Raw genomic sequence first — 19,200 nt, forward strand, 5'->3', positions numbered from 1 at the left:
AGGTGTTTAAGAATAAAATTTTTGAATGCTTTTAGTGTATTATGTAATTAGATACTATAATTTATGCTTGTATAATTATTATTATAATCGTTCGTTTGGCCCAGTACCTTGCATATAGAAGTTGACTTCTGGAAGATTGAATTCATATTGTGATGGGTATGTTTGTGCATAAAATGAATGATGGATTGTCAGAAGGAATAGACCTGACCTTAGTATGGTGTTGACAAATTATTGTCAATCTACCATCAAAACAAAAATTGACTAGGAAGTAGTCAAGGTAGTATACTGAAAGGTAGAACACAACCACAATCAGATAACTGCTTTTTTTTTATTTGTTTAACATTTTTATAAGGGAAAATTTCCAAGAAATACAAAAGTAGAAGAATAGTATAATGAATTCTTATGTATCCCACACCCATCTTCAGTAATCTGGTAAATGCTTTTTGATGGTGGTAGATGGATGTGTAAACTCCTTTGGTAAAGAATGTAAGAAAAGACTACATGGGAGTAAGAAAAACCTGCTAGTAAGTTATAAATCAAAGGAGTCAATAATGAAGTGCTGCTAATTATTAAGAAAAAATTAGAATTGTGACATTTACATGTTAGGGAGAGATTCTTAGGTATCTGATTACTTGAGTTAGAAACACATTTTATGTTGATATATAAATAAGAAAGAATGACTTTGTTCTCTGTGACTAATAGAATTTGTTTTGGGAGAATTCTGACTTTTGCTGGGGTTGCCCTACTGTCCCTTGAAACATCAAGAAAGAAACTAATATTTATTGTGCCAGGTACATAGAGTTAATTTATGCAATACTTCTGTGAGATAAGTGGGACTACTAATGTAAAACTGAAGTTTAGGTAAATAAATTATATAAAGTCACATAGTGAGTGGGATTGAGGTTTGAACTCAGGAGTTTTAATTTCACAATTGATCTTTTTCCTACTATAATCTGTCCTCTTTATTAATGCCAGTTCTGGAGGGCAGGACCTGTTGCTTTGACGTGGAAGAGCATGTAACTATCATCCCAGTAGAAACTCATATATTTGTGGGGGTTTTTATTATCATTGGGTAACTGTTTATTTGGAAAAATGTACTGCTTATTTCACACAAATGAGCTTTTGGAGTGTAGCCATAGTTCAAGGCTTATTTGTTTGAGGACTAATGTTTTTACTTGATAGTTTTTTCTTAAAGCTTTAAAGGAGAGGGACACCTGGGTGGCTCAGTCGGTTAAGCGTCCGACTTCAGCTCAGGTCACAATCTCACAGTTCAGGAGTTGGAGCCCCTTGTTTGGCTCTGTCCTGGCAGCTCATACCCTGGAGCCTGCTTCAGATTCTGTGTCTCCCTCTTTCTCTGCTCCTCCCCTGCTCACACTTGTTGGTGCGCACGTGCTCTCTCTCCCTCTTTCTCTCTCTCAAAAATAAATAAGCTTAAAAAATACATATTAAAAAAAAAAGCTCTAAAGGAGAAACAAGGAGACAGGTAGGGTGAGATTCTAATATCAGTTTAGGGAGATAGGGAATCACCAAGCAAAATCCATATGAATTGTATTCCCATTGGTTGTTTCTTGGTGATTATTTGTATTTAAATGATAACCACTCAGTTATACACTAATTTTTATAAATTGGGAACTTAATTACTTTCTTGTATCCTTAAATCCTATTTAGCAAATCTCCTGTTCCTGTTAACTCTGATGATAATCCTCAACAAACTTCAAGGGCAAAGTGTACTAAAGGGTTCCTCGAAGATTTTTTAAATAATGATAATCAGGTGGGTGAAATTAAATCTTTTTAACTTCTTAAAAGAGGATTTTTTTTAACTTATTAAAAGGATTTATGACTACTATACAGATTTTAATTTCTGAGTTGTTGAAAAACAACAAAAAAAAAGATTCAAATCCGCTCTTCCTCAACATAAATGCATAAAAGCATCACTCCTAGAATTATTCATAATTTTATTTTAGTATTTTAAAGTAGAGGGACCTGGGATTGAATGCTACAGAGAGCTTAAATTATGTTTTTGTTTGTTTGTTTTTGGTTTTTTTGGACAATGTATAAAGCATACCATTATAAAGTAAGTTATATTTTCCCATAGGATGGTTGATTATTGAGAGTTGTGTTTCTAACTAAGAAAAAATTATAGACCTCTTTAAAGAAAAATTTTTTTAATGTTTATTTTTGAGAAAGAGAAGGAGGAGGGAGGGAGAGAGGAGCAGAGAGAGGGAGACACAATTTGAAGCAGGCTCCAGGCTCTGAGCTGTCAGCCCAGAGCCCGACGTGGGGTTTGAGCCCACAAACTATGAAATCATGGCCTGAGCTAAAGTCAGATGCTTAACTGACTAAGCCACCCAGGAGCCTCATAAATCTCTATAATTTAAAATAGGAAAATTATTACCCAATTTTGCAAAATCAACATATGTGCATCTTGCATGTAACCCCACAATAAAAAATAATGTGTATGTATGCACGTAAGGAATTATATATAATTTGACATAGAAATACAGCCATGGCTGTTAAATATTGAAACCATACTTTTGGGATCTTACAATCTGGAAGATTTGGCAGGTTGAACACTCAAAAATTAACTGAAAAATTTAATAAACTGAGTTCCTTCGATGAAATTTACTAGAGAAAGTAGAGACTTTCATAATATGTTTGATCTTAGAACTTTGTGTAAGATACTATAGCAGATGTTGGGTAAGTGAAGCTTAATTATTAAATATTTATTTGATAAATATTTGAGGGCCAAGCACTTCTTTAGGAACTGTCTCCCCAGTAGTGAATAAGAGGGAGGAAATCCTTGTGTCTTGGATTTTTTATTCCACTTGGAGAGACAAACTAAACAAATACATAGTATGTGACATATAAGGGAGTACTGTAAGTATTATAAAGAAACATTAGTTGGGATAGGAAAATACAGGTACAATTTTAGATAGGGTAGCTAGGAATGATCTCTCTGTTGAGGTGATACTTGAGCAAAAATCTAAAATGAGTGAATAAGCCAGATATTCCTGAGGAAATAACTTTACATGTAAAAGTAATAGTAATTATAGAAACCCCAAGGCAGAATTGTATTTGGCATGTTTAAGAAATATCAGACTCTAGTAGTGTAGCTCAGTCAGAATGAACAAGAGAAGGATGGTAAGATGGAGAGATAACCAGGAACCAGATCATGTAGCGTCTTACAAGTGATGGAATGAAGATTTTTATGTTTTATTTAGGTGAGATGAGAAGTCACTGGAGTGTTTTGAGTGGAAGCGTGAAATGATCAGATCTACATTCTAAAATATAAAATGGCAGCTATATGGAGCATAGACTTAAAAGGAGCTGGTGAAGGAGCAGGGAACCTAGTTAGGAGAATTTTTCAGTCTTTTGGGATAGGATTGGCTTAGGGTGGGTACATTGGACGTAGTTAGGAATGGGTTGACTTGGCATATATTTTGAAGATAGATCTAGTAGGATGGAGATAGAATTCAAAGAATGAATTTAAGATGTTTGAGCCAAGCAGCTAAAAGATTGGGTGATGCCATTTACTTAGGTAAAAAGCACTTAGTAGAAGAACAAATATGTAGAAATTCTTTTAAGTTTGAGATGAATGAATGTTAAATACTAATCAGTGGTCCCTTTTCCCCTGCCAGTACACACACAATCTCACTACTAGGGTGTTTTTATTTTGTTTTTAATAATTTTAGATGCACCCAAAATTCCTGTCACCATTCTTTCAGCTTCCCTAATGCTATCATCTCACATACTGTAGTATAATGATCACAGACAGGGAATTAACTTAGGTATAATTTTGCTATCTAAACTATAGACCTTACTCTAATTTCACTAGTTTCTCTACCAGTGTCCTATTCCAGGATTCAACATTGCATTTAATTGTCATGATTCCTTTTAAAATAGTCTTAAAAAAATTTTTTTTTAAATATTTATTTTTGAGAGAGAGCATGAGCAGAGGAGGGGCAGAGAGAAAGACACACAGAATCTGAAGCAGGCTCCAGGCTCTGAGCTGTCAGCACAGAGCCTGATGTGGGGCTTGAACTCACAAACCATGAGATCATGACCTGAACCGAAGTCAGATGTCTAACTGAGCCATCCAGTTGCCCCCAGTTGTCAGTTTTCATTAATCTGCATCAGTCTGTGGTAGTTCCTCAGTCTTCCCTTGTCTGTCATGATCTTGGCACTTTTGAAGAGTACTGGTTGGTTATTTTGTTGATAGTTCCTCAGTTTGGGTTTGTCTGATGTTTTCTCATGATCAGAATGAGGTTATGCATTTTGGCAAGAATGCAATAGGAATCATGCTATGCCCTTCTCAGTGCATCATATCAGAGGGTTCATGTTACATTGATATCATTGATTTGTGTCTGATATGTGTCTTAGTTGGGCTACTTTAATAAATATGCCATAGACATGGTGGCTTAAACAACACACATTTATTTCTGTTGGCTGAGCAGTCCAAGATCAAGGTGTCTGGTGAGGTCCTGCTTCCCAGGATGCCATCTTCTCCACATAATTTCCCATGGCAGAGAACAGGGAGGAAGCAAGCCCTCTTGTGTCTCTTGGATCAGGGCACTGTTCACATTCATGAAGGCTCCACCCTTATGACCTAATTACTTCGCTAAAGTCCTTTCTCCAAATACCACCACATTGGGATTAGACTTCAACATAAGAATTTTAGGGGAACACAAACATTCAGTCCATAGCAATATGTTAATAATATATTAATATACACAATTATGTTAATACTTGTGATGTTAACCTTGAACACTTGGTGTCTACTGACTGTCTCTTTAGTAAAATTACAGTTTCCCCTTGTAATTAATAAATGTTGGAGATATTTTGAGACTGTGCACACATGCACATCTATATTTCTATATTTGTATATGTGTCATAGTTTATATGTATGCATAAAATCGTGAGTTTATACTTACACCTTTGACTCCAGTTCAGTCCTGAATGGCTTGTTTTAGCCTTTCTTGTTACTTATTTGTAACTTCTTTCTCCACTGGTAAGAATCCTATTATTATCCATAGTCTCTTAACTATTCGTTCATTCTTAGCATACATACAGTTTGACAATTGCTAATCCATATCCCTGTAAGGAACAAATTTACTAACTAGATCACATTATTTATGTATAGTTCTTTTTATCTTTAGCCTTACAATATCCAGTCAAATTACTGTTTTCCAAAGTTACCTTGGTTAATTATTTTCTTTTCAACCCTTCGGTGTGTTCATGTTGTTCAATTGTAATACTGTTAGGTTGTTAATTTTTATTGTACTTACTGGGTTTAAACCACATTCTATTTGGTTTAAATTGTTTTTTGAATATGTGAAACATTACTATAGTTCTGAGAGAGCTATACAATAAAGATATACTCCAAGACATTCACTCAAGTTTTAATGACGAGTCTCAGGACAAATTCTATCAGACATACCAACATTTATTAAATATTCATTAGTGAATTGCACAAATAGTTTATATAATCTGTTTCATAATTTTCTTTTTGGAACTCTGATCACTAGTTTGCATGAAAAATCCACTCCAGGCTTTTGTAACCCTTATGGTTGGCATCAGGCAACTAGAAAAAAAATTTTTTTTAATGTTTATTTTTTTAAGGCAGTGGCTGAATGCACGTAACTTAGAGATAATGCCTCAGGTCTGTTTACAAGAGTCAGGAGGATAAGGCTAATTGAATCCTTAATCCTTGTTTATTTTCTTTATTTTTATCACTTTTTAAAATATTTGTTTATTTTTGAGAGACAGCGCATGAGCAGGTGTGAACATGAGTGAGGGAGGGGCAAAGGAGGGGGAACAGAGGATCTGAAGCAGGCTCCAGGCTCTACACTGATAGCAGAGAGCCTGATGCGGGGCTTTCAAACTTATGAACTGTGAGATCTTGACCTGAGCCAAAGATGGAAACTTTACCAACTGAGCCACCCAGGTGTCCCTATTTTTCTTTATTTTTTGAATTTTGGTGAAATATGTGTAACATAATATTTACTATTTTAACCATTTTTAAGTGTACAGTTCTATGCAGTAAGTACCTTCACATTGTTGTGCAGCCATCACCACTGTCCGTGTGTAGAACTTCTTCATCTTCCCCAGCTGAAACTATACTCATTAAATACTAACTCCCCGTTCCTCTTTTGCCCCGCCTCTGGCTAGCACCATTCTGCTTTCTGTTTCTATGAATTTGACTACTCTAGGAACCTTACGTGTTTTATTAGTCGGCTGTGATAACAAAATACTTTAGGCTGGGTGGCTTAAACAGTAGAAATTTATTTCTCACAGTTCTGCAGTTTGGGGAATCTAAGATCAAGGTTCTAGCTGGATCTAAGATCAAAGTGCTAGCTGATTCTGTTCGTGGTGAAGGCTCTCTTCCTTGCTTGTAGGCAGCTGCTTTCTCACAGTGTCCTTCCATGGCCTTTCCTTGAGCTGTCAGGTGTCTTTTATTAGAAGGACACTAATCCTGTGGTATGTGGGCCCTACCCGTATGACCTCATTTAACCTTAATTACTTCCTTATGGCCCTATCTCCAAATATAGCTGCATTTGAGGTTAGGGCTTCAACATGAATTTTTGTTGGGAGGGGTACAGTTCAGTCCATGGCATCATGTAAGAACCATACAGTATCTGTCTTTTGGTGACTGGCTTATTTCCCTTAACCTAATGTCTTCAAGGTTCATCCATGTTGTATCATATGTCAAAATTTCCTTCCTTTCTTAGACTGAATAATACTTCATTGTATGCACCATGTTTTGTTTACCCATTCATCTTTGATGGATACTTGGGTTGTTTCCACTTTTTGGCTGTTGTGAATAATGCTGCTATAAATATGGGTGTATAAATAATCTGTTTTGAGTCTGTACTTTTACTTCTTCTACCTATATAGGCAGAAGGGGATCATAGGGTAATTCTGTGTTTAATTTTTTGAAGAATTGCCATACTGTTTTCCACAGCAGCTGCACCATTTTACATTTCTGTATCCCATTTCTTATACTCTGTTCATGTAGTTGTGGAGAGCGTGCTTAACTTTGAACCTCTTCACTAATGAGATTCTATTTCTAATATTCTTGTGCTTGTCAACATCTTCCTCTAGACTTGAAGTTTAAATAGTATGTCAGTTATATTGTCTATACTGAAATATATTATTATGTGGTAGCTACCAGGACACAGCAGCTCATTTGAAAGATACAAAAATAATAGGTTGGTAAGAAGACTTGAAAAAAAGTTTTAAAAAATATCCCTTATGGATTCTATTAAAAGAATCCTGATCATGTTATTTAGTGCTGCTGCCTTCTTTGGATGCAGGTAAGATCAGTTGATAATTGAGGTGTGAGTGTTTTTTTACATAGCAAGGAATGTGTGACCAATGAGTAAGTGAAAAACTAGCATTCTCTGTGTGAAAACATTTAAAAGTGTTTAGAGAATGCTGTATTTGAAATTCTGGTTCTTGTTCAGCTAATAACTAGCTTTATTTACATACCCGAGAAAGAGCATGTTGGCCTACCTGAGCTCTGAGGACCTTCCATTTCTAAAAATCTGTGATTTTAAATGTATAAATGAAAGCATTGCAAATGTGAACATGTACTGTTCATTTGAAAAGAGCAGGGACTAGAAAGGATGTGTCAAACTTCATGGTTGTCTCTAAATAACTTATCTCGCAATTGGGTAAGAGGAGGTGTTGAGTTACAATAATGACTTTTCAAAACACATTATTGATTTGAATTTTTGCATTTTATATTGTGGGGAAAATACAAAATAAAACTTTTTCCTCTATGAATTTGCTTGGTTAATCATTCATCTGTTTTATGTCAGAGCTGTACCCTTTCTGGAGGGAAACATCATGGACCTGTTGAAGCCCTGAAACAAATGTTATTTAATCTTCAAGCAGTACAAGAAAGTTTTAATCAGAATAAAACTGTAGATCTGAAAGAAGAAATTAAGCAAGTAAGCACAAACTTGATTTATGAATTGAGATCTGTGAATGTGAATTAAGATCTGTGGAGATATACGATACCTTCCCAGATCTTTTTCAGTTTGACCTCTAGTTTTATGTCAATAAACATGCCACATAACTCATGTTCTAGAGTTGTAATACTGTTATTTTTTGTAAAAATTAACTCAAATTTAATACTGTTACATTTCTGTAGCTGTGTACCCCTGAATAGATTATCCTCTTTTGTTCATGGTTATAAATACAGCATCTTGTTTAGATATGACAGTGTTACAATTATAGTTATGGAAGGATTGTAGGAATTGTTTTTTAATGCACTGCAACATTATTGGTATAACCCAACTTTTTGTATTTATATTTGAGGAGGCCTGGAAATCCTTTTCAACTTTAGACTTCTCTACATAACCTATGTCTGCTGAAATTTTATTGTTACCATGTGTTTGACTTTTCTTATAGTTAATGTAAAATTTTATTTCAAAACCATTGTGTTTTTATGTATTTCCTAGGAATTTCGAAATCTCTTGGTGCTTTGGACTGCTATTCTATAGGGGTTGAGTTTTCTTCACAATAGTACAGTATTTACATAAAGTTTATATTCTCACAAGTCTGATTGTAAATTCTAATTCTGCCACTTAACCAGCAAGTGCAGTATTTGTACAAATCTCTTAACCTCTTTAGTTTTAGTTTCTTCTTCTGTAAAATGTGGTTGTTGAAAAGATAAATAGAGACAGACTATGTGAAGTACTTATATAGTGCTTGGCTCCTGATAAAAACTTAATAGCTGGTAAATACTTAATAAATATTTTTATTGTCATTGCTTTGTTATTCTTATTCAGTGGAGCTTTATGAAATTCAGTTTAAATTACGAATGAATGGATCAGCTCTTGGAAACTGTCAAGCCTGAATTGTATTTCAATTTTTCTATACATTTTAATGATTATTACAGTAACATATAGCGTGTAATCTATCCCTTTTTCCCCCTCCTGTTTTAGACATCATTGAGACATAACCTTGTTCATTATAGTCTTAATTTGAACCCAAGGATTTATTTTTATTGGACATATAATTTAGAAGCATACATGAAAGATGAATAAGTAGTAGTTTTATTTTTAGAATAAAGAAAATATTTAATGGCATTACTTTACTGAAAATTATTTGCTAGAATTATTTCCTTGGAAATGCAGACTGTTTTTTAATGTTCTCATTTTTCACATACTAAGTAGCACTTAAGTTTATAGTTATATAATATTTTCAATATTTTGTTATATTTGGTGTTTTTAATAATAGGTTTCAGAAGACAATTTCTCTCAATTACAGTTGAAGGAAAGTATGGTTCCTATTACTAGATCACTTCAAAAGTAAGTATTCTCTACTAATTTCTTAACATGTTATAGATACAAATCCATTTTAGTCATCTCTTTGGAATCAGAAGATTCCAGGAGAAATTAAGTAGTTCTAAGAGTAGATAGACTTGATATTTTTAAAAATACTAATTTTTAATTTCTATTCGAGTTAACATATATTACAATGATGATCTCAGGAGTAGAATCCAGTGATTTATCCCCTATATATAACACACAGTGCTCATCCTAACAATTGTCTTCCCTAATGCCCATCACCCATTTAGCCCATCCCCCCTTCCATAGCCTCTCCAGCAGCTCTCAGTTCTCTATATTTGTCTCTTATGTTTTGTCCCCCTCCTTGTTTTTATATTATTTTTGCTTCCCTTCCCTTATGTTCATCTGTTTTGTATCTTAAATTCCACATATGAGTGAAGTCATATGATACTTGTCTTTCTCTGACTAATTTTGCTTAGCATAATACATTAGTTCCATCCATGTTGTTGCAGGTGGCAAGATTTCATTCTTTTTCATTGGTGGGTAATACTTCATTGTATATATATACTACATCTTTATCCATTCATCTGTCGATGGACATTTGGGCTCTTTCCATACTTTGGTTATTGTCGGTAGTGCTACTATAAACATTGGGGTGCATGTGCCCCTTTGAAACAGCACACCTGTATCCTTTGGATAAATAGCCAGTAGTGCAATTGCTGGGTCGTCAGGTAGTTCTCTATTTTAAATTTTTTGAGGAACCTCCATACTGTTTTCCAGAGTGGCTGCACCAGTTTGCATTCTCACCAGCAGTGCAAAAGGGTTCCTCTTTCTCTGCATCCTCGCCAACATCTGTCGTTGCCTGAGTTGTCAATTTTTAGCTATTCTGATGGGTGTGATATAGTATCTCATTGTGGTTTTAATTGGTATTTCCCTGATGATGAGTGATGTTGAGCATTTTTCCATGTCTCTTCATGTCTTTTGCTCATTTCTTCACTGGATTATTTGTTTTTTGGGTGTTTGATAAGTTCTTTATAGATTTTGGATACTAACCCTTTATCTGATATGTCATTTGCAAATATCTTCTCCCATTCTGTCAGTTGCCTTTTAGTTTTGCTGATTGTTTCCTTTGCTGTGCAGAAGCTTTTTATCTTGATGAGGTCCCAGTAGTACATTTTTGCTTTTGTTTCCCTTGCCTCCTGAGACATGTTGAGTTAGAAGTTACTGCATCCAAGGTCAAAGAGGTTTTTGTCTGAAGTTACTGCATCCAAGGTCAAAGAGGTTTTTGTCTGCATTCTCGAGGATTTTGATGGCTTCCTGTCTTATGTTTGGGTCTTCCATCCCTTTTGAGTTTAGTTTTGTGTATGATGTAAGTAAGTGGTTCAGGTTCAGTCTTTTGCATGTTGCTGTACAGTTTTCCCAACAGCATTTGCTGAAGAGACTGTCTTTATTCCATCGGATATTCTTTCCTGCTTTGTCAAAGATTAGTTGGCCGTACGTTTGTGGGTCCATTTCTGGGTTCTCTATTCTGTTCCATCGATCTAAGTTCTGTTTTTGGTCAGTACCATACTGTCTTGATGATTACAGCTTTGTAGTACATCTTGAAGTCCAGAATTGTGATGCCTCCAGCTTTAGTTTTCTTTTTCAAGATTGCTTTGTCTATTTGGGGTCTTTTCTGGTTCCAGACAAATTTTAGGATTGTTCTAGCTCTGTGAAGAATGCCGGTGTTATTTTGCTAGGGATTGCATTGAATATGTAGATTGCTTTGGGTAGTATCAGTATTTTAACAATATTTGTTCTCCCAGTCCATGAGTATGGAATATTTTTCCTTTTACTGTGTGTCTTCTTCAATTTCTTTCATAAGCTTTCTATAGTTTTCAGTGTATAGATTTTTCATTTCTTTGGTTAGGTTTATTCCTAGGTATTTTATGGTTTTTGGTGCAATTATATATAAATGGGATTGAGTCCTTGATTTCTCTTTCTGCTACTTCATTATTGGTATATAGAAATGCAACTGATTTCTGTGCATTGATTTTATATCCTCTGATTTTGCTGAGTTCATGCATTGGTTCTAGCAGTGTTTTGGTGGAATCTTTTGGGTTTTCTGTACAGAGTATCATGTCGTCTGCAAAGAGTGAAAATTTGACTTCCTCCTTGCCGATTTGGATGCCTTTTATTTCTTTGTGTTGTCTTGATTGCTGAGGCAAGGACTTCCAATACTATGTTGAATAACAGTGGCGAGAGTGGACATCGCTGTCGTGTTCCTGACCTTAGAGGGAAAGCTCTCAGTTTTTCTCCATTGAGGATGATATTAGCGATGAGTCTTTTGAATATGGCTTTTATGATCTTGAGGTATGATCTTTCTATCCCTACTTTCTTGAGGATTTTTATCAAGAAAGGATACTGAATTTTGTGAAATGCTCTCTCTGCATCTATTGAGAGGATCATGTGGTTCTTGTCCTTCCTTTTATTAATATGATGTATCACATTGATTGATTTGCAGATATTGAACCAGTTCTGCATCCCAGCTATAAATCCCACTTGGTCATGATGAATAATTCTTTTAATGTGTTGTTGGATCCAGTTGACTCATATCTTGTTGAGAATTTTTGCATCCTGTACTTGGTATTTTTAAGCTTCATGGAACATATTGTTTAATCCTCAACTTTTCTCTTAAACTTGTGCTGTTTCCTTTAATGTGTTCTTAAGACCTAATGAGATAACCTTAGATGCCTAAATATAATGGATATGAGTGGCTTAGAGAGATTCTCTTTTCATTTGTGTAACAGAAACAATTTGACATAGTATTGTTATGGATATCATGGAAGAACAACTTGTTTATGAAATGTGTTTTTATGTATTCCCTCTAGAATACATATAATAATGATAAATCTGTCATTATTTGACATCTCTCTGCAGGAAACCTAAAGTGGGCATAATGTCCTGGATATAAAGATAGGTTTAAATGCCTTGAGTGGGTTAATCCGTCTGTTTTCTTAGTTACATTATCTTAAGCAAAAAATGTGGAGATGAATGCAAATCTTTCCTATAGTCATGGTATTTGCAGAGGGAATGGTATTTATTTATTTATTTCATAATTGAGTTTTTATTTGTTGTTCCGAGGATCACTACAGACAATTCAATTTGTACATAATTCTTAACGTACGTACCGAAAACCTAAAAAAACCATGTAGCTGTGGTTCTTTTCTCAAAGTTATTCCAGTGACCTTCCAGCTTAAAATTTGGAGGCAAATTTCCCTTAACAGTATATCAAGTACCGGTATCTTCAAATGTTGATATGCTGTTACATATCACATTAGTTCACAATTTAATGTCATATACGCTACATACTCAAATTTTCAATCTTGCACAGCACATTAACAAAGTTACTAGGAAACTGGACTACCACGAGGAATGGTATTTATTTATGGGTTTGGTTGTGTGAATGTTAAGTGCCCTCAGAAGATGGAATACTGAGCTTTAGGAAATGCTAAGATTGAAATTTTTTACTTTAGTAACTCCATTTCACTTGGCTAGAAGTGGGGCTAAACAAATCTTGTGTACCTTTTGTCCTTCAGAATGTGTTTAGAATTCTGTTATCTAAGGAAGTGGTGGAAAAGTGAAACACTAGACATGTAAACTTTTGACTCTAATTGCCGTGATATTTATGTGTATGTACGTGTATGCACACCCACTTTTTAACTTCCATAGTTTAAAAATATATGCATGTATGATTTTTTCCCTGTGACTTTATAATTTATAATTTTCTGGGTAGAAATAATGCCTTACTTTACAGTTTGCCATAGTATTTTGGTATAGTATTCCTATCTGGTAGGAGTCCGTAAATAATGATAATAACATTTTTTGAACACTTAACCAAGTGTCAGTGTTCTTAGTGCTTTTGAGTAATTCATGTGATCTTTACAACCCTATGAGGTTGTATTATTATTTTCATAATTCAGATCAGGTAATAAAATTCAAGTAATTAACTTGCCCAAGGTTATATAACTAGTAAGAGGTAGCACTGGGTTTCAAATCAGATGGTCTGATTCTACAGCCTACGTTGTTAACACTCCTCTTATTAATGATAGCGGTACATTATCCATTTAGACTGGTGCAGGGCCTCAATTGATTATCTAGTATAAAGACCTCATTCTGCCTTAAAATTTAAAATAAGATGACTTCAAGCTTTCCATGTTTCTTAAAAGTATTTATATTGAACTTGTGTCATAGACTTAAATATGTTTTCTAAGTACATAGCCTGGAAGATATTTTTGTTGGTGAAAATGAACACTGGGCCATAAGTAATTAAATGAACACAAAAATTGATACTGATTGTAGGGGCACTTTTACCATTAGCTGAAAGTTTTTTTGGTAGTAGTAACTTTTTTTTTCTGGCTTAGACGATCAGTAATCTTGACTAGATATAAAATGCCATTTTCAGAGTAAGATTCATGTTTGCAAATGGCTGTTAGCTGTTGATTCTGTTAGATTAGCTGGGGCAATCTTGATTTGGCTTTTACTTTACATTTCAAAATTATTATCAGTAAAGTACTGATATGAAGTAAGTTTAAACTTTTAAAAGTATGTTAGTACATGTTTTCTTTATTTTTAGTGTGTAGATTATTTTAAGGACAATTTGAAATTCAGATTTTTCTGGTTAGGTTTATGGCCATCTTTTCATATTTTAAAATAAATAGACTCAGCTTTTTCAAAAGTTGCAGATTATACCTTGGATGCTTTAATGACCTTTCCTAGGATGAAAATCCTATTATGTCTCTCTCTATCCCTCAAATAAAAGTTCTTGTTTTTAACAGTTTGACTGCTAACCAGTTTTAAAATGTCTTTCATTAGGCTCAGGAAACACTAAGCTCTTAGTATGGGTTCTGTTTACTCTGTTGGACACTCAGTTTTCTTATGTTCTTTCATTAGAAATAATTGCTCTCTAGGAAGATTCATTGGACCAGAAGTATAAAAGACTGAGTAGCCTAAGATGTTATTTTTTTCCAGAGGGATTTTGCTTTGAATAGGAATCTAAATTGTAATTGTTTTTTATCTTTATAATTCTTAGCTTTGTCTTATGCATTTACATATTAGGAACTTGATAAAAACGTATTAACTGAAACCTCGAAGAGAGAAATTTGCCATCTTTAAGCAAATGAAAAAATTGTAGTTTTTGAACAGGGGCCTTTTCTAGAACCTTGTATGTCATGTAAGCCACCAGCTACTCTGTCTAGGCTGGCTGTGAAGAATGAGCGATAATTGTATTGCTCATACACTATAAAGGTGAGCAGTAGGAGACGATTGCAAAATCATCAGTCATCCAAAAATAATTTGTACTGGCTTTAGAGTATATTGCTTTATATATAATTTGGAAATGAATGTGTAAGATTTTATGGTTTTCAGCAAGTTAAAGGCCTTGCTGTGAAGATTTAATGATAGCTAGAAAGTTGTCCTGTTTCTCACTTCTCTTTTCCCCGCTGTTTTCTGGTCTTCATTCTATACCAGAGATAGATAGAATTAACCTCTCAGATTTGTAAAACATGATCCTAGAGCAAAAATTTTTCTTTATACTAATGTTCTCTGCTAATATCTAGGGAGTGGTAGACATTTTGTTTAGTTGTTGCTGGATGCGATCATGAATATAGGCCAGTAAACATAATACTTAAGAACAGCCGGTATAGCAGTACTAATAGAAAACCAGAGGCAAGGTATCAATGAGTAAATTAAAATACAGTTTGATTGCTTTCATATAATCAGTCTGTTATTAAGTTTGTATGGGCTCATTGATCGATACATTCTCATAATAAGACATGCATCTTTTAAATTTCAGTTTTTAAGGTGAATGACTATTCAGTGTTGTAACATAACTCTTAAATTTATATTTTTCCCATTAGCTTGCTTTTTCACTTTTTTAGAGAAGAAACTCGAGTAATTTCCTTATATAATTTTACCCCATGCTTCTCCCTACACATACCTTTGAAATAGCAAATCACTTTTGGTGGCTTCTTCTCTAAGTAGATTGATTGATTGATTGTCTTGTTCTAAGCAGGGCAGATAGAGGTTAAATGAAAGGAATGAAAGGAAATTAAAGCTGTTGTGTGTAGCTGAGGTAGGGGGACTGAAGAGTTCACATTACCGCTTAGCTTTTTCATTCATTCCCATCATACCACACCCCTCCCTTCCCTTCCCATCCTTCTTCTTTCTCCCTAATATTGTTTTTTAAAGACATAAAATAGGACTAGGAAGGAAACCAGTTATATTGAGTTATAGTTATGAAAATATTAAGATAATTTCTAATTGCTAATTTCTAAAATAAATTTCTAATTTCTAAATTTCACATGCTTCTTACTGCATTTAAATAAGACATTTAAAATACAGGTAAGTTAAAATTCATTTAGTAAAATGGCCTTTTGCGTAACTTAAATAAAAGCATTAAACCATGATGTGGTCTTTTACTTAACGTTCACATGTTGATCAGCAAACGGAGAAAGGGAATATTGGAAAGCACCAGTGGGTCACCACTGAGACTTCACTGTTTGCTGGATGAACAACAAGGCTCAAAGTTGTCTAATAGTTGGCCAGTTATGTCATACGAACTTTTGGATTGTAGACAGAAGGACTGAGGTTACATGTGTAGTACATGTGTTTAGTAATTAATGTAATTTTGTAACTATTATATAACTATTGTAATTTTGAAGTCGTGGTGACTATAAAAGAAATTTTGAGGTACTGCAATGACTATAATGTAATAGAAAAGATCTCTGATTTCTCTGGCATGTGAGGTCACAGATTTGGGTCTGTTGTTTGCATTCATAATGGAAGGAAATGCTAATTTACAGGTAGCATTTAGTGAAAATAAAGATGAGAATATTTTCCCACATTAAATTTTGTAGATTCCATAAATGCAAGGGATCTGTGGCCCTCAGAGTTGTAAATAGATAAGATTCTAGCCACTTGTCCCTCCCTCCTTCCATCCCTTCCTCTCTTTCTATTCTCCTCCCTCCCTTCCTTCTTCCCTTCCTATTTTACTTTTAGCAATCACCACACCCAGTGTGGGGCTTGAACTCACAATCCCGAGATCAGGAGTCATAGGTTCCATTGACAGAGCCAGCCAGGTGCCCCTCTTTCTTTTGAATCATAGGTTGTTAAATAATAAGCTTGAAAAAAAGATAGATCTAAGTCCAAAGTATATTCACAGATTATCTTCTGTCTCATAAATGTGTGTCTCTAGGAAGAAAATAATTCTTTAGGTAAAGAGATTTTACTATAGGATGTAGAAATGATAGAGTCTAGTTAATTTTACCTCTGATTGCTTAGTAATTTTGGGTGAGTTATTGTCATTTAGTTGATGAAGATACAAATCTCAAAAATTAACTGAAGTTGCCAAAACGGTGGCAAAATCCAGATTCTTAATGTATTTGAGTAAAAGTGTCCCAAGAAGTAGAGTACAGGGAAATAGATATAATGTAGTAGTAAGTAACAGTACTGGTTTCTTCCATCCCCTTGTCCTGGGTAAAGTGAAAGATGTATTTTATGTAATACATACTTACTCATACTTAGCGAACCCCGAACCTGTGTTAGAGACTGTAGAACAGGCCATTGTAGTCACCACCTTTCAGCTCACCTTCGAAATAGTAATTTCTGTTAGTAAACAGGTTAGTGCACATCATAATTGCTATATTACTTGCTTCTCTTGGTCCCTTATTAATAAGAGGTCTGAAATATTGTTGATTAACTGATGTTTTCTGAGTGGTCCTTGAGGTTCTGAATGAGTAATAGGGAGGACAGACTGGAAGAATATTTTTAGAGGAAAGTTAAGGTCTTCTTTTTTCTTAGTTTGTTTGAGGGATGATTACATTTTGTCCACTGAGACCTGACCTAGAATTTTAGCTTTGTTTTAGAGAAAACAGATTGTTGATATAATACCACGTAATTGTCATTTGTTTCCCCCCATGCTCAATAAAAATGAGTTTTCCTCAACTGTGACTGATATTTCAGTGCTATTTTTAAAATTTTAGCTATCTTAAATGTACATCTTAATGAATATACTTTCTTTCTTAAGTAATATACACTGTATTCCAAAAGAAAGGGTGTAATTTCACAGTTATTGTGAAAATTACATGAAGAATGTATCTTGTTAAGTGTGATACAAATAAACCTATTATTAAAGTTCTTGGCAAACTTTCAAAAAAAACCCCTTGAATGTCAAAAAATACATATTTTTAAAGTAAGTGTTTATAGAATTTAAATGAATTATTTTAGCCTTCAGTTACTCAGATCTCAAGGTTTTATAAAGAAAAATTCCAAATGTTTGGTACTTATTTACAAATCATTTCTCATACTAATTTTGAAGTTAATAAACAATGTAATCACCATTTGTTGCTGTCTGCATTGTCTGCTCAGTCTTTAATATTGGTTTATAATGTGTTTTGTACTTTTCAATGAAGGGCTTTGCACCATTTATCTCGCCTGAGAGACCTGGTTGATGATACCAGTGGGAAACAGTCACCGAAAACATGAAGAGGAAAATAAAACATTCCAACCAATAAATAGTCACCACAGAACAAAAATGTATATTTTTCCTATTCCTTAAACTGACAAAGAAATTATAACTCATACATTATTCTGTGATTGGTTCAAATATTATATGTTTTTTTTAAAAACCAAACTTGAAAATGTGCATAGATTTTGTGACCTATTCTCATTTTATGCCAAAATGCTAGAATGTGAACTTGAAGGACCCACACTGTGTCCTACAGTCTGATTTTGGTTTTCAGGCCAGCATATGTCCTATATTCAAAGGTGGATGATTTCCGTTCTTGAAGCTGTATTACATGGATTTAATCTTCTTGAACATCCTCATCATTTTATCATCTGTTTCTGGATTATTAACAAACTCTTCTTGGTTTCTATCCAAAATCTCTTCAGTAGACTTTTTGATACAATTAACATCTACTTTTAAGTAGCTTAAAGGAATATCAAAGTTGTTATGGTGTATCTTATCCATATAGAGTATGTTACTTTTAATTTTCCTAAGTATTTAAGATATGTTGTATTTGCAAATAACATTAATTTAATGACGGGGTGACACACTGCTAAAGGAACGTTGTTTTATGTTGTGAAATCCAAGAGAAAACCTCATTTAATTGATATTTTGATTTTGATTCTGTGTAAGATAATCTTGGTCTTGATAGCTTACAAAGCATTTCAGGGGTGTATATTTGAGAATTTAATATTTTGGTACTGATTATTTCCCAGACTTTAGTTTTGGGGTTAGCTCAAACTAATAAAAGCTATGAGATCAGTGACCAATTACTTCATGCAATTTGACAAATAAAATGAATATGGAAGATCCAAAAGCAACTCTGTATTATGAAGCTATTTTGTAAGAACTGAACTTTCTTTAAAGCAGTCTGTAGTCTAAAGTCTGTCTCTAGCTGGAACTGAACTGAGCTCTGTAATTTTGCATTTTCTACCAAGTAAACTTCTAATAAGCAAGAAAGCATCTTTACCAACAACACTAGGAATTAAGTCATAAAGCATATTTTAAAAGCCTGATGAAATGAAAGAATATCTGTGTGTTTATACAAATAGTACATTTTAACATGTCCAAATTGTAGCATCTTTGTTAAGTAGTTTTACTGTCAGATAGGAATTTCTAAGTACATTGTGTTGAAGAATTTTTTCCCCCAAATTTAAATATAGACCTTTGCTATAGAACTTACACATCAAAGACTATAGAGGGAACGTTGTCATTTTTTTTTTTTTTTTTTGACCAAGGAGTCACCACCATGCAGTTGTTTTTTCCCAGTTTGAGAGTCACTTGCCATTAAGTTTGTTTTGTTTAGTCTGTGGAGGTATTTCTGACATCAACATTCTATTTTCTGATTATGATCTTCTG

The 19,200-nt window shown here is 34.0% G+C and overlaps 1 protein-coding gene and 1 long non-coding RNA gene across 3 annotated transcripts in view; both read left to right on the forward strand.

Annotated features, from left to right (window-relative positions):
- The window catches only part of CD3H18orf54 (chromosome D3 C18orf54 homolog), a 26,425-nt gene extending 7,571 nt beyond the window's left edge, over positions 1 to 18,854 (forward strand). For both annotated transcript variants that reach the window (XM_027068996.2, XM_015078948.3), the window contains exons 6-9: positions 1,669 to 1,771; positions 7,821 to 7,952; positions 9,247 to 9,317; positions 17,747 to 18,854. In XM_027068996.2, the coding sequence (XP_026924797.1) occupies positions 1,669 to 1,771; positions 7,821 to 7,952; positions 9,247 to 9,317; positions 17,747 to 17,819 (379 nt within the window). In that variant the 3' untranslated portion in view covers positions 17,820 to 18,854. The remainder of the gene's footprint in view (positions 1 to 1,668; positions 1,772 to 7,820; positions 7,953 to 9,246; positions 9,318 to 17,746) is intronic.
- Positions 9,324 to 16,265, forward strand: LOC128312344 (uncharacterized). Its single transcript, XR_008291471.1, has 2 exons — positions 9,324 to 10,531; positions 10,569 to 16,265. It is a non-coding gene; the product is annotated as an uncharacterized LOC128312344 (long non-coding RNA).
- Positions 18,855 to 19,200: the final 346 nt, after the last annotated feature.

This window comes from Acinonyx jubatus, chromosome D3 (assembly GCF_027475565.1).
Source record: "Acinonyx jubatus isolate Ajub_Pintada_27869175 chromosome D3, VMU_Ajub_asm_v1.0, whole genome shotgun sequence".
NCBI classification, from domain to species: Eukaryota; Metazoa; Chordata; class Mammalia; order Carnivora; family Felidae; genus Acinonyx; species Acinonyx jubatus.